The sequence below is a fragment of the Suncus etruscus genome, chromosome 3, assembly GCF_024139225.1.
Source record: "Suncus etruscus isolate mSunEtr1 chromosome 3, mSunEtr1.pri.cur, whole genome shotgun sequence".
Classification (NCBI taxonomy): Eukaryota; Metazoa; Chordata; class Mammalia; order Eulipotyphla; family Soricidae; genus Suncus; species Suncus etruscus.
The window spans coordinates 94,952,875-94,977,856 of record NC_064850.1 but is presented as its reverse complement, the minus strand read 5'-3'; the positions used below and the strand labels follow the sequence as shown (position 1 = coordinate 94,977,856).

The window sequence follows — 24,982 nt, the reverse complement described above, 5'->3', positions numbered from 1 at the left end:
GAAGTAGTTTAGAAACAAATCTACCCACTAGACAGAACTACAGAGGCTACACAGGAAGTAGGGTTGCTGACAGATCCAGGCCTCAGCCTTACCTTTTCATAATTAGAGTAGCCCCCCATGACGGCAGGGTCAACAATGCCACTGAGCAGCATGGACAGTGGATGCACGGAGAGGGACCGGTCCCAGGCATGCTGCTGCACACAGTTGCTGATCCTCTCGTTGGTGAGCTCCATGGTCTCAATGGCATTCTCCAGAGGGCTGATTTCCTCCTGAGACAGAGACAGCACTTGTGAATGAAAAACATTTTTTTAATTTAACAAATCAGAGTGAGATACAGAATGACAAGGTTGATGAGATTCAGTTGCAGTCATAGAATGTTCACCAGTGCACATTTTCTTCCACCAATGTCCTGTTTTCCTCCTGACACCCTCACACCCCCCACCTGCCAGTTTCTACAGCAGATGCTCTTCTTTTAGGCATTTACGGCTTGAATATAAATACCATTACTGAAGGGGTAATCATACATATCAGTTTACCTCCTTTTAGCACCCAATTCTTATCCAGTGATCCCTTCCCGCTATTATCATAGTGGTCCCTTCTCTGATCTCATTGCCATCCCCACATTTTGGCAAGGTGTCTCCTAAGGACAAGTCCTTCTGGCCTTTGTTTCTACTGTCCTTGGGCTGATTCCCCCTACTGTTTCTAACGAGTGTGACTTTTCTTTCTGTTTTCCTCCCTCTGACTCATTTCAGATAGCCAAGTATGGGAAAAGCCTTTTTACTCCCTCAAGTAGGCAAGTAGCAGAGAGATAGTAGAGCAGATTTTAAGGTGAGTAAACATTGAAGGTGGGTCATTATCAATAAGGCTGGGTCACCACAAGGCCAGAGAAAAAGCACTTAAGCAGGACTTGGTTGCTAAATGGTGAAGCAGTATAGGTAAAGAAAATATGGCCCCCAAAAAAGGAGAACTGAAACATGAAATGAATAATTAAGTTCAAGTAATTTCCATAGGAGATGGGATGGAACTGCTGAGAGTAACAAAGATCCTGGGTGTGTGAACTGAGAATTCTGGGCTTTATCCTCTGGGGATGGAGGTGATGATGCGAGTGGGGATGATGAGGTTTATAGTCCCAAGCCCCCTTTCTTGAGGCAGGAAGAAAAATGGAGCTGAAAAGGTCAAGAAAAAGGCCTTTTTAATGAAATCTACTCAAGCCAAAGGGACCAGAGAGACTAGAAATAAAACAGATTGAGAAAATATTAGTCAAAATGGGTAGCTTTTAGGGTATATGAGGATTGAAGCATCAGGGTGACTGGTGATGTTTAACTGGGAATAAAGCAAGACAAATCTCAGACTTAAGAGGGTGACTGACAGGAAACTCAAAGGAGACATTCCCAAAATGTTTCTGATGTTGGCAGGCTCTTTGAGGAGACAACCTTCATTTGGTCACAAAAGAGTCATTCACTGGAAGTAACCTTTCAGATAGCTATTGTCGCATCAATTCTACAGAGGAATTTCATCATACAAGCAAGTCTTTTATTTTCTTTCTGAAGATGAAATTGGCCAGAGACTGGCCAAGCTCTGAGAACTGGAAGGGGGTCAACAAAGGCTATTACTGTATTTGAAGACTTTTTTTTTCTAAGTTCCAATTTCAAATGACTCACTGTGGAAATCTGTCTGGCTTCAAACCACTTGAGAATCCCAGGAAAGGTATATGCTGTGGTATACGTGGTCCTTTCAATCCACATGGTCTAGCAGGTGAAGAGAAAAAATGCCCATCAGTCAGTTCTCAAGTGAAGCAGCAATACTTCCTTGTGGTCCAATGAGATGCCATTCCCAGATGCCTCTTTAGTGAATGGATCATATTAAAATACAATTCTGGATGTCCAGAGTTGCAAGGAGGCATCATTCACTAGCCTCAATCCCTTCTAGATGGGTCCCTAGAGGCAGAGAGTTGTGAATTGCTCAAGATGCTACTGATAATGGGATCAGGAGCAGAACATGGCTCCCACCTGGCCAGTTTAGTTTTCCACTAAGATTCTAGCCTGCTGCTCACATTATTCATCACCTACACATTTTTCTCTCCAAAGATTCCACTGTGTCCACTAGGTTAGGTGGAGAGATATCACTTAGGTGTGAGTTTCACCTTGGTTTACACAGCAAAAGGGAAGACTCACAGCAAATTCATTATCTGGATCCTTTTCTCCTTTCCGGAATGGCCGGGAATGGGTGAACTGCTGCACTTCATTGGCTCTGTAGTAGCTGCATAGGAGACAGGTGGTAGGTTTTCTCTCACACAAGTGCTTTCTAATCAGCCTTCAACACAACCAGTTATGCCTTGTACTGAGTCTCAGACACTTAAGCTGACTCAAAAACCATAAGTCTCCACAACAAAGGCCTTTTGATTTCACATCTAAATGTTATTATTTGTGAATTTGTCCCACAATTTTAAAAGGCCCATGTACTTTTGTTTGTATGTCACTGACTATAAACCTAATCCCCACCATGATATTAGCAGGCAGGCTTTGCCTGAGACTAATGCCCTTACTGCAGCTCGTGGACATGTAAGGCACCATCTGTGCAGCAGGGCACAGAGTCAGTTGGTGCCTTGATCTTGCAGTTCTCGTCTGAAGAACTGTGAGAAACATGTCTGTTGTTTAAGTCACCAATCTGTGGTTTTCTGGTATCTGCTGCCCCAACAAGCTCAGACAACAGACAAGTCTTACAAAGCATAATGGAGTTTAGCCATTTTTGCCCTGCTTCTAGATGAGAAAATTAAATGTTTTCAAACAAATGAACAACAAACAAACCAGAAAACACCATTTACTTTAAGATCTGCTCTGGAACTGGTTTGTCCTTATAGTGGGGTGGCAGGCTCATCACTGGCTTGACTGTGAAACACTGCAGGTCTGAGAGGATTGTTAAGGAAAGACAAAGGTTGGAGCTGTCACAGGCATAAAGGACAACTATCCTTCTAGCTTCCCAAAAGAGAAACTGACACAACCATTGCTTTCTACCAAATGTGGAGATTCCACTGAAAATTGGCATCAAACATGCTTTTCCAAGATGCCCTATTAAGTCATTAACCCTAAGACATTTTTGGACATAGGAAAATAGATACTAAAAATCCAGGAAATAAATGATTTAGAAACTATCTTAAATTTATTTATTCAGACAAGTATCCTTCTGAAATAGATTTACACACATACCCACATAATAGAAATTTTGTTTGTGTGTTTGGTTATCATTATTTATTTTTTATTATTTATTTACATTTTTTGGTTTTTGAACCAAACTCTGCTATGCTCAGGGATCACTCCTGGTAGGGCTTGGGGTCCTAAATTGTATCATGTACCAGGAACTGTTTCAAATATTCTAAAGAGTGATAACACAGCAGGTAGGATGTTTGTCTTGCATATGACCATCCTGGGTTTGATCTTCAATATCCCATATAGTCCCCTGAACAAATTCAGGCATGATCCCTGAGCACAGAGTCAGCAGTAAGTCCTGACCATTGCCAGGTGTGGCCCCAAAACAACAGCAAAAAAACCCTAAGTATTATAGAGACCTTTACACACTAGCTCTAAGAATCAAGAAGGAAGCACAAGTATTTCCTAAATTTATAGAAGAAAAAACTGAGGCACAGGGTAGTAACTAGTCCAAGTGACACCTCAAATAACAGAGTTGTGGACTTGAACTTTCGAAGTCATTTTATCTACTGTCTGTCTTAATCTACTCTTCTTTCAGGACTGTTCAATTTTATAAAGTCTTCATTTTAACAAAACACGACAGAGAGACAGAACATTGCCTTATATGTAGCCTACCTGGGTTCAATCCCAAGCACCCCAGATGGTCCTGGGAGCACTAAGGAGTTATACCTGAGCGCAGAGTCAGGAGTAAGCCCAACACTGCCAAGTGTAATCCAAAGATCAAAATGAGAAATAAACAAAACCAAAAAAACATGTAATTATTAAAATATAACTGTTAAAGAACCCTTAGGGTATTTTGTGTGTGTGTGTTTTGTTTTTTTTTGTTTGTTTTGTTTTGTTTTTGGGCCACACCCAGAAGCACTCAGGGGATACTCAGGGGATACCATATGGGATGCCAGAGATTGAACCCGAGTCTATCCTGGGCCGGCCACATGTAAGGCAAACACCCTACTACTGTACTATTGCTCCGGCCCCAAAGAACCCTTAGTTTTGATTCTTTCCTTCAGAGAAAGCATGTAGGGCTAGAGGATAGTGTAAAAGCCTGAATAACCCCACAACTGGGGTAGTTGATGACCCAGAGTGCAGCTCACACTGCTGGGCCATGTTGAACTTTCAGGCCTACATGACTGAGTTATGTATTGCTGGGAATGTCTCAAGGGGAAAAAAAAAAACAAGGAAAACCATACTGATAATTAATAAATTATTTGTCTCATAAAAAAGAGAGATATATTTAATCTAGAATTCAGAAAATATGTTTCAAGTACCACATGACACTCTCCATATTCAGAAACTTGATCATATTTCTCCATTAATACTTCTGAACCACCAACTCAAAATACTAGTGTTTGAAAGCCTTTACAAAAAGTACCATACTGGGACCGAAGAGATAGCATGGAGGTAGGGCATTTGCCTTGCATGCAGAAGGAAGGTGGTTTGAATCCCGGTATTCCATATTGTCCCCCGAACCTGCCAGGAGAGATTTCTGAGAATGGAGCCAGGAATAACCCCTAAGCGCTGGCGGGTGTGACCCCAAAACCAAACAACTACAACAACAACAACAAAAAGTAGCATACTATTCAGAATAGCTAGATACCTGGTCTAAAGACCCAAAACATTTGTGTATGTAAATATGAGATTGAACTCTCAGTCTTCCTAGCTGGCTGGACTGGGGTGTTTCCAGGCTTCCAAGCCAAGCCCAGGGCCCATGCTTCTTTGGCAAGGATACACTGCTTAGGGGAGGCCCTGATTTCCTCTCCGGGAGATGTGGTGCTTGTCATCTTCTCTGCGTTGGGGAACTGGGTCAACAATCTCAGGCTGAAGTCCTCTCGCCTCTCATACTCTTTCCCTCGGTAAATGAAGACTTTGTTCTGCAGGTGAGAGGAAGCAAGGGAAACATAAAATTAAAGCATGAAGGGTCAATTGGAGATTCTGGTTGTGAGAAAAATACTCTACTCCCTAGTCTACCACAGGGTTCTTGATGAATTCCCACACTACCTTTACAACATGAGTTCATGGTTTGTTTGGGGAATTACAAATATTTCATGCAATGCATTCAGAATGTGACCCAATAACTACAGCTGCTCTGCAAAACTCTCTTACGTTGATTTCCAGGAAATATGATGTTTATGCCCCAACAGAGTTTATAACAGCACCAGGGCTGACTGTCTAATTTAAATGCTATTATTTGGGTGGGTGGGGGAACCCACATCTGGCAGCTTTCAGGGGTTACTCCTGACTCTGTGCTCAGGAATTACTCCTGTTTGGCTCAGGGGACCATATTGGATGCTGGGGATTGAATTCAGGTCAGCTGCATGCAAGAAAAATGCCCTACCCTCTGTGCTATTGCTCTGGCCCATAGCCACTATTTTTCATTGTAAGATTTATAGTGAAGGGACTAAAGACATTAATTTATTTCAGGCGTAAGCTTATCTCATAATCTAGGAATGCTTTAAGGACAGCTGTTTGAATGACCCGGCTTTAGACAGGCACAAAGAGAATCAATACAATGCATTTTCTGATATAATGATGTGGTGATGGGACAGGAAATAAAGATCAGAATAATTTACAGCAGACATGAAGAATGCTAACACTAAGTCTCACCCAAAATAACTATAGTAAATCCTATTTACTACATCTCTAAGTGTTTTTTTTTTAATAAAACTGAACCTTGAATGAAGTAATATCTTGAGTCCAAGCATGAGAATAGTGCACTATTGCCTGTGTAAGTTCAAACGTGGCAGGGCTCTAAAGTGATCTACTGACCTATTACTCACATTATTATGATGCATTATTATGCATAATATATGCAATATTATGCATTCTCTATTCACATTTTTGGGGCCACAACTGATCATTCCTGGCAGTTATATGCAAGGCAAATGCTCTACCCACTATTACATATCTCCTGCCCCTCTATTCACTTTTTATTTCTGGTTTTTAGGCTATACCTGAGACTTCAGGGCTTATTCCTGGCTCTGTGCTCTAGAGATTACTTCCAACAGTGGTGCCAGGGACTGAATTGGGATCAACTGCATACGAGGCCATCACACATCTATCCCTCTTGCCCTTGTGATGCATTTAAAGCTAAACTCTGGATACATATTGCGCTGATTCATGTTCTAAAAATCACTTGCTCTTTCATATTAAAAATATGTATTGAGCAAACATCAAGGTAACTTATAAATACATATCTATGTCTATGTAACATATAACTGGACATAATGGTGACATAGAAGGTGAAGAAAACACATTCTATTGGAGAGAAAAAAAGATGCAACATAAAAAAACACGAGGCAGTAAGAAGTGCAAGATCTTCTGGGATAGATAACATTTTTTCCAGCTGAAAAATACTTATGAGACTGAGTCATACATGCATTATGGAATTTTTTCATTTGGGGAAAGCTGTGGTGGGCAACAGATCACATGTAAAAATGATTATGTGATAGGGATTATAGTTGTGAAAGGGACCAGAGAGGCTGAAGGTCAGCAAAATCTCACTCTGCTTGAAAGAGAGGGTTTCAAGGGAAAACTGAACTTGATTTGGACTGGATAGATATAGTCAGTAAAGCTAAGAGAAGGAAGAGGAAAATCAGCTCAATGAGGGAGGATTATTACTAGGAGAAGAAAGCATGGACTTCAGGTCAGAGACACACACTGGGATTAGCAGGATGGGTTGGATTATGAAAATCCATGAAAAACTGGCATATGTTCAAAGACCTGGAAATTCACCAGAGGCTCCAGAAGGAAGGGGCAATGTCATGAATAAAGCAGCTCATCAAAAATGACAGCAGAGTATGAGCTCAACTGTAGGAGTCCCAAGAACTGAGGGGGTGGTAAATACAAAAATTGGTATTGGATGGACCCTGCTGTTGAGAAGGACAAAGGAGACAGGAGTCATGGGCAGTTTGAAGTGAACAGCTCTGAAATAGGAAGCCAGAAACACATGAAGAGACCTGGTTTACTGATGAAAGCAATGGTCTGGGTTTGGGGATCTAGTTATTAGGGAGTCTTCTAGGTTTTATCATTTAAAAGGCTTTTTTCAGGGGCTGGAGAGATAGCATGGAGGTAGGGCATTTGCCTTGCATGCAGAAGGATGGTGATTCAAATCCCGGGGAACCATAGAGGATACAGGAATTGAACTGGGTTCCATCTCGGGTCAGCCACGTGCAAGGCAAATGCCCTACTGCTGTGCTATCACTCTGGCCCCTATAGTTCAGTGTTAAATAAAGCTATTTTGTTGTTGTTTGGTGGAAGAAAATCCTAGAATTTTTGTTTTATGAGACTGTAAAGCCATATATATATATATCATCAGCCAATTCTGGGGAGAAAAAAAAGACATGGTCTTTCTTACTAGTACAAGAGGTTTGTTTTTATTTTTGTGAACTCTTGCAGTCTTGTCCTTGGGATGTTTGTTTTTCAAACCAGGCTTGGCTGGAAATAAAACAAACACCTAAATATATCAATCCATGCTTTCCCAGGCTTGACCTGGGGCCACAGAGCAGTGGAGGGATGGTTCTGTTTTTCCCCTTTTCTTTCCACCTGGGAAAAATCATTCAAATTACCAAAGAGCTGCCAGAACAGCAGAGGTAGCCGCCAGGGTGAAGGGGCATCATTCAGGAAGCTGCCTCCCTACCCGACCTCCCACGGTGAGAACAAGGGTTCTGCAGCTGCTAACCCACCAGGCCCATCTGGAAAAGAGCCCAGTTCCTTCCCTCCTTTGGACTCCAGGTTTAATGGCTCTGTGGACCACCCTCAGCTTTCTTACCCGCAGGAAAGAAGGGAAGCCTTGCCCATAGTATCCCACAGCGAAGTATTCAGGCTGAGGCCGCATGGCCTTGATGATGTTCTCATAAAACAAGGCTCTTTTTTTCTGGAAAAGAAAACAAAGGCGTTTCATAAGGAGGTGACAGCCCTGGTGGAAAAAAAATAGAAACAAGAGCAGACTATTTGCTTTGTTTTTATTTTCCTGTATATCACAGAGAAACAAAGGGCCTTTGAAAAATCTTTGTGTCTAAAGAGTTATCCTTGTCAAAGGTTTACAATCTTCTAGACTGGGCCTTAAAGGGTCTGAAAGCTATGGTTCTTCTTCCTCTGGAGAGGGAGGCCATGCTTAGATTTTTACCAATTTCTTGAAAAGTGCTCAGGACCCATACAAGGTTAGGAAGCTCTTTCTGAGACTTGCAGGAAGTGGCTGTGCATAATTGGAGACATGGCCATGAGAAAAGACCAAGAAACTTTTGCTTCAGCCATATGTTTCCAGCTGAAGCCCTTCGTTCTTTGGTTTAGTTTTTGTTTGTTTTGGAGCCACACCTGGCAATGTTCAGGAGTTACTCCTCGCTCTGCATTCAGGAACCTGTCCTGAAGGGGTTCAGGGGACCATAATGGATGCTGGGAATTGAACCCAAGTTGGCTGTGTGGAAGTTAAGTGCCTCACCTGCTGTACTATCTATCTCTTTGGCCCCTTGGTTCAGGTTTTAAGTGCCCAGAAGGGGGTAGCAGTGTTCTGATGTTCAATGTTGTATGCCCCTATCTTTGATTCTGCACCTGAGAAAGGTTTCCCAATTGGGCCTGCAGTCAGCATTAAAAACAAAAACAAAAACAAAAACAAAAAAACAAATTGGATACTCAGAACCCAGGGCTTTGAAGCAGGTTCATAGATAGACCCTTGTGCAGGCAAAGGGGAGTGGGTCTTATAAGCACTCTGTCAGTAAAGCTTTTTAACACAATAATGCTAACAAAGGAAGTGAACAAGTTGCATTGCTAACATCTCACCTCAATTTAAATATGAAATCAATTACCTTTTTATTAGAAAATTCACTTCAAAGTGATTGTGAAAATTATTCCTTCAAATAAATACTGTGTGACAATGATTTCGACTTCATCTTCTAGACTAGAGTGATTGTGTGTGTGTGTGTGTGTGTGTGTGTGTGTGTGTGTGAAGAAGATGGCTCAAAGGGTTAAGGCTCATGTCTTGAATTCATTAAGTACTGAGTTTAATCCTGGCACCATATTCCCACTTCCAGCAATGTCAGGGTCACTGTGAGCCTGGCCCACTAAGCACTGCTTCGGAGAACACCCTTGCTGAATCATTGAGTAATACAGTGTCTAACCACCATCTGACATTTGGAAGCGTATTTTGATTTTTTAAAGAGTTGACCAATGCCTAAGGGCAGTTAAAACACACAGGTTGAGAGGGCACTAACATTGTGAGATTCAGAAGGAAAAGGAAGACATAAGAATCAAGATTGGCAGAAGAATTTTACAACTTAGCAAAAGTACACAAAAAATGTTAGGGGAAAAAAATCAAACTAAGGTCAAAGACTGATGGTGCATTCATTCATCAGTGCTCTGGAGACGTGTACAAGTGAGCTAAAGAAGATGCCTGCAGAATGGACAATGTTCAAAGATATAAAGAGGAAATAGGAAAGGGACATGGAAGGTCTCAAGAGAAACCAAGGGTGGTACCAAGAAGGAGCAGACTGCTCAGATGCGACCCTGAGCACTCAGTCAAGATACACTAGAGAAACAATGGTATCAGCCTTTGGAACAGTAAAAATGCTTTTTTCCAACCAGGTTTCCCTTTCCATGATAAGGAACAACATTTGCTCTAATTTTGTAAGCTTACAGAAACACTTTCTTAAACCATGATGTCAGCAATCCTGCCAGCTGTTTAAAGCATTCTGACCCACACTCACCAGAAGATTGCCGAGGCCCTCATAATCAAATACTTTACTCTCATATGTCTCAGCCAACTCTTTGCTCAGCTTGATTGCCTTCTCCCACATCTACAGAAAAAGATAGACAAGTAGGATTAAAAGCATGAAGGAGACACTGGCCCAGCAGCAAAATCCATATGACAGTCACTGGCAGCCAGTGAGAAGTCTGTGGCTGAGTTTCAATGGACGACCCTGACCAGCCTCGGGAAAACTTGACTTTTCCCTAATACCATAAATCAACTATAGATTTTTTGCAGGGCCAGGGGCATCATCAGCAATTGTAAGAATAGAAATAACTTTATATAACTTTATATATGATAAAGGGGCAAAGTGCTGAAGACCACTGAAAGTTGTCTTACAGACAGGAAATAAAGTAGATATGGATTCTTATTCTCACTCCTGTGCACTTGTGTGTGCATGTATGTGTGGGGGTATGTGTACCTGCAGTTATATTATTTGAGGTATGTCACTGTAAGGCTACCTGAACTACTGCATAAAATTTGAAATACTTTTTCAATCTAGTGCCCTGGTTTTCCCTCCCTCCTTCCCTCCCTTCCTTCTCTCTCTCTTTCTTTCTTTTCTTTTTTTTTTTTTGATTTTTGGTTTTTTATTCTAGGGCCCTGGTTTTTCCTTCCTTCCTTCCTTCCTTCCTTCCTTCCTTCCTTCCTTCCTTCCTTCCTTCCTTCCTTCCTTCCTTCCTTCCTTCCTCCCTCCCTCCCTCCCTCCCTCCCTCCCTCCCTCCCTCCCTCCTTCCTTCCTTCCTTCCTTCCTTCCTTCCTTCCTTCCTTCCTTCCTTCCTTCCTACATCCCCTCTCCCCTCCTCTTCTTTCCTTTTTTTTTTGATTTTTGGTTTATTACTCCTGGCTTTGCACTCAGAAATCACTCCTGGATAGGGGACCTTATGGGATGCCGGGGATCGAACCTGTGTCCTTCCTGGGTCATTTACAAGGCAAATGCCCTACCTCTGTGCTACTGCTCAGGCCCCCATTTCATTTTTATTTTAATAATATGTTTATTTAAGCACATGAGTACAAACATATTTGTAGTTGGATTTCAGTTATAAAAAAGAACACCCCCCCCTTCACCAGTGCAACCTTCCCACCACCAATGGCCTCATCTCCCCCTCTCCCCCAATCCCTGCTTATATTCAAGATTTTCCATTTCTAACTAGCCTGCCTTCTGAGTCAAACAGAACTCAGGGAACTGATGTGCCTTATAAGTTCTAGTCTAACACTCTTATTTGCTGCCCAGGCTTATTCTGCCTATCATTTTGGCATTTTCTAAAATGTTTCATCGCTGCATGCCTTTAGACATGCAGCCCTAGATAATTTTCTACCTCATTCTTATCCAGGGAGTCTGCCCATTGTTTTTGCTGCTGAAGGAATGAATATATAGTCCACAGACAGTTGTAAAACATTTTTAAATTAAATCATTTGAGGCGATCACTTGCCAAATTTGCCCCCTCTGAAATTGCAGGGCCTGCATCACTAAAAGCCTCTACATTGCGCCATATGGAAAGCTTCCCAGAGCAGCGGGGGCCAGTGCGGCAAGCCAGCTGGAAACAAACGGATCTAGTTCCTTCTCATTTCACCAAAGGCTAAATCAAGTGTACCACAGGCACAGCTAAACAATTGCTAGCATAGTGATTCACAAGTGTGCCTTCCAATTCTAGGACCCTAAAAGACAAAACTATCTTCTTTATTAACCTAGTATTACTTGCCTTTCTTCATATTCTTCCTCTTAGTTTTTAATCTTTTTTTTTTTTTGTTGTTGTTGTTTGGTTTTGGGCCATATCTGGCCTAGCTTCTGGCTCTGCACCATTCATAAATGTCTCCTGGCAGTCTTGGGGGACCATATGGGATGCCAGGGTTTGAAGGCCCTACTGGCTGTGTTGTTGCTCTGGCCCCTATATTCTTTCTCTTAAAAGTACACAGTGGAACTTCCAAGCAGCTACAGGATATATGGATCATAATCAATTAAATGTAGAGCAGATATAAAAATTTTGCTATCTTCTATTCAAGTTAGACCTTAAAGAATTTTTCAAAAATTATAAATAATGCCATATATGTCACTAGCTCTTCAGAAATACAGTAATTTTCCCATAAAATATAAAATTTACATTAATTGATAATATTTACTGTTAAAACAAATATTAAAATTTTGTCTTAAGAATGTAATTATTGGGCCAGAGAGAGAGCATGGAGGTAAGATGTTTGCCTTGTAGGCCGAAGTACAGTGATTCAAATCTTGGCATCCCATTTGGTCCCCTGAGCCTGCCAGGAGTGATTTCTGAGATTAGAGCCAGGAGTAACCCCTTAGCGCTGCCGGGTATGACCCAAAAACAAAAAAACAAAAAATGTAATTATCGGGGCTGGAGAGGTGGCACAAGGAGTAAGGCATCTACCTTGTGTGTGCTAGCCTAGGATGGACCACGGTTCGATCCCCTGGCATCCCATATGGTCCCTAAGCTAGGAGTAATTTCTGAGCAGATAGCCAAGAGTAACTCCTGAGTGTCACTGGGTATGGCCCAAAAACCAAAAAAAGAAAAAAAAAAGAAAATGTAATTATCAAAAGTTATAAACACAGTGATGCAATGATTTTTAAAAAGGATAATATAAGAATTATAAAATTTAAGCAAATAGCTTGGGGTAGGGGACAGGGGGAGAAAAAAATTTAAGCAAATATATTTTCAATCTGGTCTTCGAGATTTTCTTCTTAAAATAGGCATAATACTCATCTAAATACTCATCATAATACTCATCTATATGAAGAATTAAATTAAAAAAATAAGTTAAGAAGTCACTTGAAACATTTACTAGCACTAAATAAATCAATCTCATACAATGATCATTCACATGTTTATTTATTGTGATCAAAACATGAAAGCTAGCTGTTTCCAGATATGGAAGTAGTGATCCAAATCTTTGGACTACCTGGACCTCTGAAACTAGCAGAATCAGAAGTATATTCTATTTGTCTAGTACAAAGCATTATTTTTTTCTTTCTCCCTTAACTTGCTTCCTACAGGGGACCACAGACTCTATAAATTATGGCTCAGTTAATATGTTTATTTTACCTTCTTGGCCCTGTGAGCATTTTAGGTTGCTTATTACAGCCCATCTTGTCATAATGGGGTAAACGGGATCTGGAGTGTGCAACAAGTATCAGCCCAAGTCTCTTGAGAACTCATAGAAAAGAATGGTACCAGAACTTGCAAGAAACATATAAAAAGTAAATTATGGTTATGGAAAGATGGACATGACTAGTCAAGTTTATCTCCATTGGCCTCAAGATCTTTATTTTCCTGGTTACCTAAAGACACTTCATCTTTGAAGAAAAATGTAGCATTCAATGCAATATAAAGGAACAATGTGTCACTTATTTCTAATAAAGATTTCTCTAATTTTAGGGTAGGAACTTCTAAATCCTTCAATTTTCACCAGTAAATAGAGTCTTTGTTTTTCATGGTGAATCTTCCAGATTCCACTGATTTTATACTAATGAAGTAACTCACAGTAGCCTTGAGATGGGTCTCACATTGGAGCTCCCATTCCAGAACCTCCATCAGTGTGAACTAAAATTTGAGGCTTGAGTAGGATCAACCAGTTCCACAGGGAGAAGGAAAGGAAAGAGGCCCTAAAAGTTGTGTCTATTCATATGGCTGACTACTTAATCCACAAGCCTGTGTGCTGAGACCCATCACCCTCAAATTCTGCACTCTGAGGCCTAGGAAAACTTCCTGATGAATGAACATGTTGGTGTTATGTTTAGAGAATAAGAGCCCTGAATTTAGGGGGTTAATACACAGAAGTTCTGCTCTCTGAGAACCTTCCTCAGTCTGGCTCCATGTACTTCTTCACCTTGTTCCTTCCACTTTGCCTTCTTCATAATAAAATTATAATGGTAAAACAGTGTTTAAGAAAGTTTTGAGAATTATTAATTCATATGAATCCTGATGAAGTCAAGCAAAATTATAACCAACTGATGAGAAGTGTGGGTAGCCTGGGGAACCCCAGAACCTGATTTTGACCTCTCAAGTGAGAGCATTCTTATTCTGTGGGGTCTGTGTGATTGTAGGTGATGAGCACAGTAAGGATGTGCATCACTGAAGTCATTTCCCCCAACACAAAATCAACTATACATACTCACTTTGCCTTTGTCAAAATAGGATATGATTTCTTGGTACAGTTTTTCTTTAAGCTCTTGCTGGGTATAGACATAGTAACTGTCCCTCTGAAGCAGATGAGATGCACAGGGCTTGTCAGACCACTACAAACAAGTAAGCAAAAAAGATTCAGAACATAATTCAACCTAATGAAAGGGGATTCATATAACAAATATTCAACCAATAAAAGGTGATGGGTACATTATGACATATCTTTGATTCATCGATATTACTTTTGAGTAGTAATTTAAAAAAATCACACATCTGGGGCCAGTGAGGTGGTGCTAGAGGTAAGGTGTCTGCCTTGCAAGGGCTAGTCAAGGAAGGACCACGGTTTGATTCCCCCGGTGTCCCATATGGTCCCCCCAAGCCAGGGGCAATTTCTTGAGCACTTAGCCAGGAATAACCCCTGAGCATCAAACGGGTGTGGCCCCAGAAACAAACAAACAAAAAAAAATCACACATATACAGTCATACTAGTTCCAAAACAAGTGATTGGATGAACAAACGTGATGGCAGGTCACCCACCTACACAGCTGCTGCTGTGTTACACAGTGCTATGGCCATAAAAAAATCAAAGAAAAATGACAAGAATGAGGGAATAAGGAAAAGGATCACTTGTGGTGAGCAATGATTATATTCTTCACTACCATGACCTTCTGCTCATTCACAAAGAGAATGAGCTGAAAAAAAAATACCACAAATAGTGAAAATGCCACATATTGGGACAAAAATACTCAGAAACCATTTTGAAGGCCTGAGCATGGAGTATGGTGCCCTTTGTTCAAGAAGAGCTTCTGGTTCTAACCTATGAAGTTTGTGCTGAATTTGAATTAGTCACACAAAGGTGGAGACTGACAAAACAGTTAATACAAGAACCTAAAGTCTAAAGAGTAATAAAGCTAAAAATATTTGAGATTTCTTTTTTTTTTTTTTTTTTTATGCCAGGGTCCGTCCTGGGTTGGCCATGTGAAAGGCAAATGCCCTACCACTGTGCTATTGCTCTGGCCCCTATTTTTTATTATTATTTTCATTATTATTTTTTGGGGGTGGTTTTGGGCCACACCCGGTGATGCTCAGGGCTTACTCCTGGCTATGTGTTCAGAAATCGCTCCTGGCTCAAAGTACTCTATAGGACGCTGGGGAATTGAGCCATGGTTCATTCTGGATCAGCCGTGGGAAAGGCAAACGCCCTACCACTGTGCCACCGCTTTTTGTTTGTTTGTTTGTTTTTGTTTTTTTTGGAGGCCACATCTGGCCATACTCAGAGATTACTCCTGGCTCAGTTCTCTGGCAGGCTTGGGGGACCATATAGGATGACGGGGATTGATTTCAGGTGGTCATAATACAAGGCAAACACCATCTGTTTTTCTATCACTCTGGCCCCCAGATTTTATCTTTTCTTCTAGCTCAAGAGTATGCCATTGGTGTCATCACCACAATTTCTTGTTTTGTGTTTGTTTCTTTTTGGTTTTTTTTGGTCACACCCGGTGGTGTTCAGGGTTTACTACTGGTTTTTCTACTCAGAGGTCATTCCTGGTAGGCTTGAGAGACAATCAGGAGTGCCAGGATTAAACCTGGGTCAGCTACATGCAAGGCCAGTCTACTGGCTCTATTAGCTCTCTGGACCCTCACTATAATTTCTTTTTTTTTTTCTTTTTGTTTTTTTAACACCACCCATCACCAGTGCAACATTCCCATCACCAATGTCCCAAGTCTCCCTCCTCCCCACCCGACCCCCGCCTGTACTCTAAACAGGTTCTCAATTTCCCTCATACATTCTCATTATTAGGACAGTTCAAAATGTAGTTATTTATCCAACTAAACTCATCACTCTTTGTGATGAGCTTCCTGAGGTGAGCTGGAACTTCCAGCTCTTTTCTCTTTTGTGTCTGAAAGTTATTATTGCAAGAATGTCTTTCATTTTTCTTAAAACCCATAAATGTGTGAGACCATTCTGCGTTTTTCTCTCTCTCTCTGACTTATTTCACTCAGCATAATAGATTCCGTGTACATCCATGTATAGGAAAATTTCATGACTTCATCTCTCCTGACAGCTGCATAATATTCCATTGTGTATATGTACCACAGTTTCTTTAGCCATTCGTCTGTTGAAGGGCATCTTGGTTGTTTCCAGAGTCTTGCTATGGTAAATAGTGCTGCAATGAATATAGGTGTAAGGAAGGGGTTTTTGTATTGTATTTTTGTGTTCCTAGGGTATATTCCTAGGAGTGGTATAGCTGGATCGTATGGGAGCTCGATTTCCAGTTTTTGGAGGAATCTCCATATCGCTTTCCATAAAGGTTGAACTAGACGGCATTCCCACCAGCAGTGGATAAGAGTTCCTTTCTCCCCACATCCCCGCCAACACTGTTTATTCTCATTCTTTGTGATGTGTGCCATTCTCTGTGGTGTGAGGTGGTATCTCATCGTTGTTTTGATTTGCATCTCCCTGATGATTAGTGATGTGGAGCACTTTTTCATGTGTCTTTTGGCCATCTGTATTTCTTCTTTGTCAAAGTGTCTGTTCATTTCTTCTCCCCATTTTTTGATGGGATTAGATGTTTTTTTCTTGTAAAGTTCTGTCAGTGCCTTGTATATTTTGGAGATTAGCCCCTTATCTGATGGGTATTGGGTGAATAGTTTCTCCCACTCAGTGGGTGGCTCTTGTATCTTGGGCACTATTTCCTTTGAGGTGCAGAAGCTTCTCAGCTTAATATATTCCCATCTGTTAATTTCTGCTTTCACTTGCTTGGAGAGTGCAGTTTCTTCCTTGAAGATGCCTTTAGCCTCAATGTCCTGGAGTGTTTTACCTACGTATTGTTCTATATATCTTATGGTTTTGGGGCTGATATCGAGGTCTTTAATCCATTTGGATTTTACCTTCGTACATGATGTTAGCTGGGGGTCTAAGTTCAATTTTTTGCAAGTGGCTACCCAGTTTTGCCAACACCACTTGTTGAAGAGGCTTTCTTTGTTCCATTTAGGATTTTTTGCTCCTTTATCAAAAATTAGATGATTGTATGTCTGGGGAACATTCTCTGAGTATTCAAGCTTATTCCACTGATCTGAGGGCCTGTCTTTATTCCAATACCATGCTGTTTTGATAACTATTGCTTTGTAGTAAAGTTTAAAGTTGGGGAAAGTAATTCCTCCCATATTCTTTTTCCCAATGATTGCTTTAGCTATTCGAGGGTGTTTATTGTTCCAAATAAATTTCAAAAGTGCCTGGTCCACTTCTTTGAAGAATGCCATGGGTATCTTTAGGGGGATCGCATTAAATCTGTACAGTGCTTTGGGGAGTATTGCCATTTTAATGATGTTAATCCTGCCAATCCATGAGCAGGGTATATGCTTCCATTTCCGCGTGTCCTCTCTTATTTCTTGGAGCAGAGTTTTATAGTTTTCCTTGTATAGGTCCTTCACATTTTTAGTCAAGTTGATTCCAAGATATTTGAGTTTGTGTGACACTATAGTGAATGGAGTTGTTTTCTTAATGTCCATTTCTTCCTTATTAGTATTGGTGTATAGGAAGGCCATTGATTTTTGTGTGTTAATTTTGTAGCCTGCCACCTTGCTATATGAGTCTATTGTTTCTAGAAGCTTTTTGATAGAGTCTTTGGGGTTTTCTAAGTAGAGTATCATGTCATCTGCAAACAGTGAGAGCTTGACTTCTTCCTTTCCTATCTGGATTCCCTTGATATCCTTTTCTTGCCTAATCGCTATAGCGAGTACTTCCAGTGCTATGTTGAATAGGAGTGGTGAGAGAGGACAGCCTTGTCTTGTGCCAGAATTTAGAGGAAAGGCTTTCAGTTTTTCTCCATTGAGGACAATATTTGCCTCTGGCTTGTGGTAGATGGCCTTAACTATATTGAGAAAGGTTCCCTTCATTCCCATCTTGCTGAGAGTTTTGATCAAGAATGGGTGTTGGACCTTGTCAAATGCTTTCTCTGCGTCGATTGATATGATCATGTGATTTTTATTTTTCTTGCTGTTGATGTTGTGTATTATGTTGATAGATTTACGGATGTTAAACCAGCCTTGCATTCCTGGAATGAAACCTACTTGATCGTAGTGGATGATCTTCTTAATGAGGCATTGAATCCCATTTGCCAGGATTTTGTTGAAGATCTTTGCATCTGCATTCATCAGCGATATTGGTCTGTAATTTTCTTTTTTCGTAGCATCTCTGTCTGGTTTAGGTATCAAGGTAATGTTGGCTTCATAAAAGCTATTTGGAAGTTTTCCTGTTTTTTCAATTTCATGAAAGAGTCTTGCCAGGATTGGTAGTAGTTCCTCTTGAAAGGTTTGAAAGAATTCATTAGTAAATCCATCTGGGCCTGGGCTTTTGTTTTTGGGCAGACATTTGATTACTTTCTTAATTTCCTCAATAGTAATGGGTGTGTTTAGATATGCTACATCCTCTTCATTCAATCGTGGAAGATTATAAGTTTCCAAAAATTTATCCATTTCTTCCAGGTTTTCATTTTTAGTGGCATAGAGTTTCTCAAAGTAGTTTCTGATTACCCTTTGAATCTCTACCATATCAGTAGTGATCTCTCCTTTTTCATTCCTAATACGAGTTATCAAGTTTCTCTCTCTTTCTTTCTTTGTTAGTTTTGCCAGTGGTCTATCAATCTTGTTTATTTTTTCAAAGAACCAACTTCTGCTTTCGTTGATCTTTTGGATGGTTTTTCTGGTTTCCACTTCATTGATTTCTGCTCTCAGCTTTGTTATTTCCTTCTGCCTCCCTATTTTTGGATCCTTTTGTTGAGCACTTTCTAATTCTATGAGCTGCGTCATTAAGCTATTCAGGTATGCCCCTTCTTCTTTCCTGATGTGTGCTTGCAAAGCTATAAATTTTCCTCTCAGTACTGCTTTTGCTGTGTCCCATAGGTTCTGATAAATTGTGTCTCCATTGTCATTGGTTTTCAGGAAGGTTTTGATTTCCTCTTTGATTTCATCTCGGACCCACTGATTATTCAGTATGAGGCTATTTAACTTCCAGGTGTTAAAATTTTTCTTCTGTGTCCCTTTGTAGTTTATATATAATTTCAGGGCTTTGTGGTCAGCAAAGGCAGCCTGCAAAATTTCTATCCTCTTGATATTATGGAGATATGTTTTGTGTGCTAACATGTAGTCTATCCTAGAGAATGTCCCATGTACATTAGAGAAAAATGTGTATCCAGGCTTCTGGGGGTGGAGTGTCCTGTATATATCTACTAGGCCTCTTACTTCCATTTCTCTCCTCAGGTCTAGTATATTCTTGTTGGGTTTCAGTCTGGTTGACCTGTCTAGTGTTGACAATGCCGTGTTGAGGTCTCCCACAATTATTGTGTTGTTATTGATATTATTTTTCAGATTTGTCAACAGTTGTATTAAATATTTTGCTGGCCCCTCATTCGGTGCATATATGTTTAGGAGGGTGATTTCTTCCTGCTGTACATATCCCTAGATTAATACAAAATGTCCATCTTTGTCCCTTACTACTTTCCTAAGTATAAAGTTTGCATCATCTGATATTAATATGGCCACTCCTGCTTTTTTTTGGGTGTTGTTTGCTTGGATGATTTTCCTCCAGCCTTTTATTTTGAGTCTATGTTTGTTCTGACTATTCAGGTGCGTTTCTTGTAGGCAGCAGAAGGTTGGATTGAGTTTTTTGATCCATTTAGCCACTCTGTGTCTCTTAACTGGTGCATTTAGTCCATTGACATTGAGAGAAAGAATTGTCCTGGGAGTTAGTGCCATCTTTATATTAAAGTTTGGTGTGTCTGTTGGTAAGCCTTGTCTTAAAGTATGCCGTTCAGTTTTTCTTTTAAGAATGGTTTTGAGTCTGTGAAGTTTTTGAGCTGTTGTTTGTCTGTGAAACTATGTATTGTTCCTTCAAACCTAAAAGTGAGTTTTGCTGGGTGCAGTATTCTAGGCGAAGCATTTATTTCATTGAGTTTTGTCACTATGTCCCACCACTGCCTTCTGGCCTTGAGTGTTTCTGGTGACAGGTCTGCAGTAAATCTCAAGGATATTCCCTTAAATGTAATTTCTCTTTTCGATCTTGCTGCTTTCAGAATTCTGTCTCTATCTATGGGATTCGTCATTGTGACTAGGATGTGTCTTGGGGTGTTTTTTCTGGGGTCTCTTTTAGTTGGCACTCTTCGGGCATGCAGGATTTGATCACATGTATTCATTATCTCTGGTAGTTTCTCTTTAATGATGTTCTTGACTGCTGATTCTTCCTGAAGATTTTCTTCCTGAGTCTCTGGGACTCCGAAGATTCTTAAGTTGTTTCTGTTGAGCTTATCATAGACTTCTATTTTCATCTGTTCCCATTCTTTGAGTAATTTTTCCATTGTTTGATCATTTGCTTTGAGGCTTTTTTCCAATTTCTTCTGCTGTATGTAATTGTTATGTATCTCATCTTCCAGTGTACTGATTCTATCCTCAGCTGCTGTTAACCTGTGGGAAATCTCAAACATGTTTTTCTTCAATTCATCTACTGAGTTTCTCAGACCTGTTATTTGATCTGAAATTTCCGTTTGGAGTTTTCTCATTTCTATCTTCATATTCTCCTGATTCTTTTTAGTTTTCTCTTCTATACTTTGTTTGAGTTCTTTGAACATGTTCCATATTGCAACTCTAAACTCCTTATCTGAGAGACTGACTAGGTGGTTGGTCATGTTCAAGTCATCAGAGTTGCCATCTTCATTCTCTATGTCTGGCACTGGCCCATGTTGTTTCCCCATTGTCACACTAGTACTGCGTGTTTTTCTACGTGTTGTGATTGTATTCATTGGCTAAATGCTGTGCACCGTCGCGAAGGGGAGCGAAGCAACCGTGCTCCTCTGGCTTCTCCCTTTCTGGGCATGTCGACTCACCTCCACGGAAGGCTCACGGGAAGGCAGACTCCCCAGAAAGTTCACAGGAAGGCAGGCTGGCTGATGAGCCGCACCAAGGGTGAAATCAGGCCGAAAATGCAGGACAGCAGAGTAGAGAGGCAGAAGGGTGCTGGCATCTGAGATCCAGCGAAGTTCAGTGGCTCCTCCCTTTCTGGGCATGTCGACTCACCTCCACGGAAGGCTCACGGGAAGGCAGACTCCCCGGAAAGCTCACAGGAAAGCAGGCTGGCTGATGAGCCACACCAAGGGTGAAATCAGGCCGAAAATGCAGGACAGCAGAGTAGAGAGGCAGAAGGGTGCTCAATATTTGAGATTTCTAACAGTCTTGGGTGTAAATCTATGGCATAGTGTTAACTTTTACACTGAGCACCTAAACAGGAATGGACTCTTATGGCACTCTTTTTCATTTTTGACTCAGTTCTCTGCCTTCAAACATCAATTAATCAATATGTTTGTTTCTTCTTTTAGAGCATCAGTAACTGACCATTTCCCAACCTTAATATGAAAATTGTATGTGTCTACCCCAAACATTAAAAATATATTCAGGGACCAGAGAGATAGCATGGAGGTAAGGCATTTGCCTTGCATGCAGGTCAGTGGTTCAAATCCTGGCATCCCATATGATCCCCTGAGCTTGCCAGGAGCGATTTCTGAACATAGAGCCAGGAGTAACCCCTGAGCACTTATGGGTATGATCCCCAAAATATTTTTATATATATTCAGGGAGCCTGAGTGGTGGTGCTAGAGGTTAGGAGTCTGCCTTGCAAGCACTAGCCTAGGATGGACCGCAGTTCAATCCCCTGGCATCCCATATGGTCCCCACAAGCCAGGAAGGAGCAATCTCTGAGCTCATAGCCAGGAGTAACCCTGAGCTCAATGGGTATGGCCAATATATATATATATATATATATATATATATATATATATATATATATATATATATATATATATATAGGCCATATATATATTTATATATATTCAGATGAAAGAATATTATATCCCTGAATAAAAGCTCTTTCCATTAAAATCTTGAAATTGTACAGGATTTATCAAACAACTGATAGGCTGTATTTTATTTAAATAAATTCCCGATCTATCCACTAACCTGCAGAAGCTCAGCATGTAAGAGAAGTGTATAGGCAGCTTCTGTATAATTCTCACAGTCTCGGTGCAAATCTCGAAGCTTGTACAAATATCTGGTAGGAATGAGAAAAAGGAGACATTTTGCTCTTTGGAAGTAATGGAGCAGTCAGCATGTTTACAAGGAGGCTTCAGCCTGCCTTCCGGTTTTCTCCCTCCTCTGGATGATGGATCCTTTTTTCTTCCACAAAGGAGTCTATTACTTCCTACTCCTTTAACCCTTTGTGCTACTTCCTATCTTTTCCACTCCATCCATTCTACTGAGAACTCTTCATAAAGCAATGGTGTTCACATGCATATAATTCATCAAGATGCCCTCAGGGAATTCCGTGGAAACTATTGAATATATTCCCACAACATTACACTAGATCATGTCCAAGTTTGTCAATAAACAAAGTTTCATGGAGTCCAGGCTAACAGTCCTAAAAAAAGGAAATATTCTGTCAGAAATTTCCATCAGCTTACCTTATATAGATGTCCTCTCTCTTCTTCTCTTTATAAAAATTCTACAAAAGTAGTCACAAATACCAATGTAAATTATAGAATTTTTATGTTTCCTATAAAATGTTCAAACCAAAATGTTGCTTTTTACTGATGCCACTTTTCATAAAAAAGGTGATTTGTGTCCCTTTAACAAATATCCCTCCCCCAAAGAAAAAGAATATTTATAAAAAGATACTTTTAAAAATTGGGTTTGGGGGTATGAGAAATGTGAGTGAAATCTAGGGGAATGGATAGCTGACTCATAAGTAAACTTCCTAATAATGATTTCACAGGGTATGACAGAAGTTATGGTTTATATAAAGATTTATGCAGGCTAAGGGAAGGGCTCATAAACAAGGTTCATCTCAAACCCTGGTTCCCTGAGTGTCAGAGGGTGTGGTCCCATAAGAAAAGAAGGGGGTGCATGGTGGTCTGAGCATCTAAGATCTACGGTTGCAATTTCATCTGTCAAAGGGAAGGCAAGACCTTGGAATTCTAACATCAAGAGGTGCTACAAACCTGCTATAGACATGTATTTGGAGGCAAGTTTGCCTGTGCCCAATAATTCTAATACACAAAGAAATCAGAAGTAAAAAAAAAAGAAATCATAAAAATGGCTGAAGAATGGCCTTTAGAGATAGTGGAGTCAAATGCTCTTGTTGCTTATTCCAAGTTCATCTCCACATTTATCCCAAGATCTTTGGCAGCTAAAACCTGTGAGTCTGAGTTGAGTCTTTAGGACACATACAACATACAGGTGGTCCTACAATGCATCTGCAACCCCTGCAGAGCTGTGCGGGTAGGGGTGGCTGCAGATCCCTTTTCATCAGCCTGGGGCTCAGCTCTTACCAGCACATTCACTGTACAGCTCATGCGGTTTTCCTTGCTTTCGTCGTGCATTATGATGGTCCTGTAATCTAAGAGATTCTCTAAGAGGCTGCTGACCAGGCGTACAAAAAATTCCCCAGATCCGGAGAGATATTTATGTTTCCGGCAATGTTCGAGGAGCCTGGATGGGTGAAAGGAGATAAATGCCGCATGCTACACTCTTTCTAGAACCTGTTCAAGCTTCTAGTTCACCAGCCTGGGAAACATCCTATCCTCACCTAGGAATTTACATTGAAACTCAGTCACTCAAACTCAAGTTTTTTATAGAGTACCAACACCATCTAGAATTTCAGATCACAAAATCCATTCATTCATTCATCATCTAGCCTTTCAGGGGGCCTTAGGTATATTCCTCCAAACCAATATTCAGTCAACCAGGTGGCAATTCAATGAGAGGGTTCAATGATGTGTAGTACTTGGGCCCTTTGATGCCAGGGACCAAAAGGGCAGTGCTGGAGGGAATAATATTATACCAAGAGAGAATTAGGATGTGGAGCAAGCTGTGAAGAAGCAGCCTACTTCTTGGTCCCCCACAATGTCTTTCTTTAAACGATTCTGTTTAATTATGTCAATACCTTTAGAAGGGAACTGCTGCAGAGATCAATGTGTCATCTAAGTAAGCTAAGCACATTACTTGAGTGGAAAGAGACAACTCCCCAATTTTACTCTCCTTGAGGCCTCACTCCAGGATGCTCTGTGGCCCATGGAAAGTCATGGACTGATACCCACTGGGAAGAACCCAGTACAGATCCACACATGCAGTTTCTCAGGTTAAGTGTCAATGGGAAAATGGCTCCAAAGAGTTAGTCCAGTCTCTCAAATTACTTTTGTGAAGCAAAGATTTTTGAGGTTCTATTTTTCTGAGTTAGCAGTTAGGTAGAATGAAGATAACAAAATAATACCTTTATGCAAAAATAAAGAAACACACAAAATATTTTTAGGTAGAAAATTAGCTGTAGCAATGCAGAAAGGCCTCTTCACTCCTATGTTCAGCAGCACTGCTCACAAAAGCCAGAATCTGGAAACAACCCAAGTGCCAAAGAACAGATAAGTAGATAAAGAAACAATGGCACATGTATATACAATAGAATACCATACAATTGGTAGCAAAAATGAAGCCAAGAAATTTGCTTGTACATAGATGGATAAGGAGAGTATCATGCTAAGTTAAATGAGTCATAGAGATCCACTTATCTGTGGGATATAAAACAAACAAGAACATAATCCCATAATAGGAGAATAATTCCCAAAGACAGTAGAAACGATGGGTGGGAGTGCAGTTAGGACAGAGAACTGATCAGTTAAAGAAGTACTATGACAATAATTGTTGGAAATGATAACTTTGGACAAGAACTGGGAAATGAAAGGAAGTAAAGTGATATGCATGATAGCCCTTCAGTAACAATATTACAAACCACAGTAATTAAAAGGAAAATAGAGTGAGAGAAGAAAAGTGTTTGCCACAGAGACAGGCTGAGGGTGGGGTGGAAG

The 24,982-nt window shown here is 40.6% G+C and overlaps 1 protein-coding gene across 1 annotated transcript in view; it reads right to left on the bottom strand.

Moving 5' to 3' along the window:
* Nucleotides 1-24,982, bottom strand: part of DOCK5 (dedicator of cytokinesis 5) — a 239,930-nt gene that overhangs the window by 17,982 nt on the left and 196,966 nt on the right. Inside the window, exons 35-45 of the mRNA XM_049770834.1 lie at nucleotides 23,453-23,612; nucleotides 22,586-22,626; nucleotides 22,086-22,176; nucleotides 14,072-14,191; nucleotides 9,902-9,991; nucleotides 7,972-8,076; nucleotides 4,933-5,074; nucleotides 2,825-2,906; nucleotides 2,175-2,259; nucleotides 1,662-1,748; nucleotides 93-269 (exon numbers count right to left, since the gene is read on the bottom strand). Coding sequence (XP_049626791.1) covers nucleotides 93-269; nucleotides 1,662-1,748; nucleotides 2,175-2,259; nucleotides 2,825-2,906; nucleotides 4,933-5,074; nucleotides 7,972-8,076; nucleotides 9,902-9,991; nucleotides 14,072-14,191; nucleotides 22,086-22,176; nucleotides 22,586-22,626; nucleotides 23,453-23,612 — 1,180 coding nt within the window. The remainder of the gene's footprint in view (nucleotides 1-92; nucleotides 270-1,661; nucleotides 1,749-2,174; nucleotides 2,260-2,824; nucleotides 2,907-4,932; nucleotides 5,075-7,971; nucleotides 8,077-9,901; nucleotides 9,992-14,071; nucleotides 14,192-22,085; nucleotides 22,177-22,585; nucleotides 22,627-23,452; nucleotides 23,613-24,982) is intronic.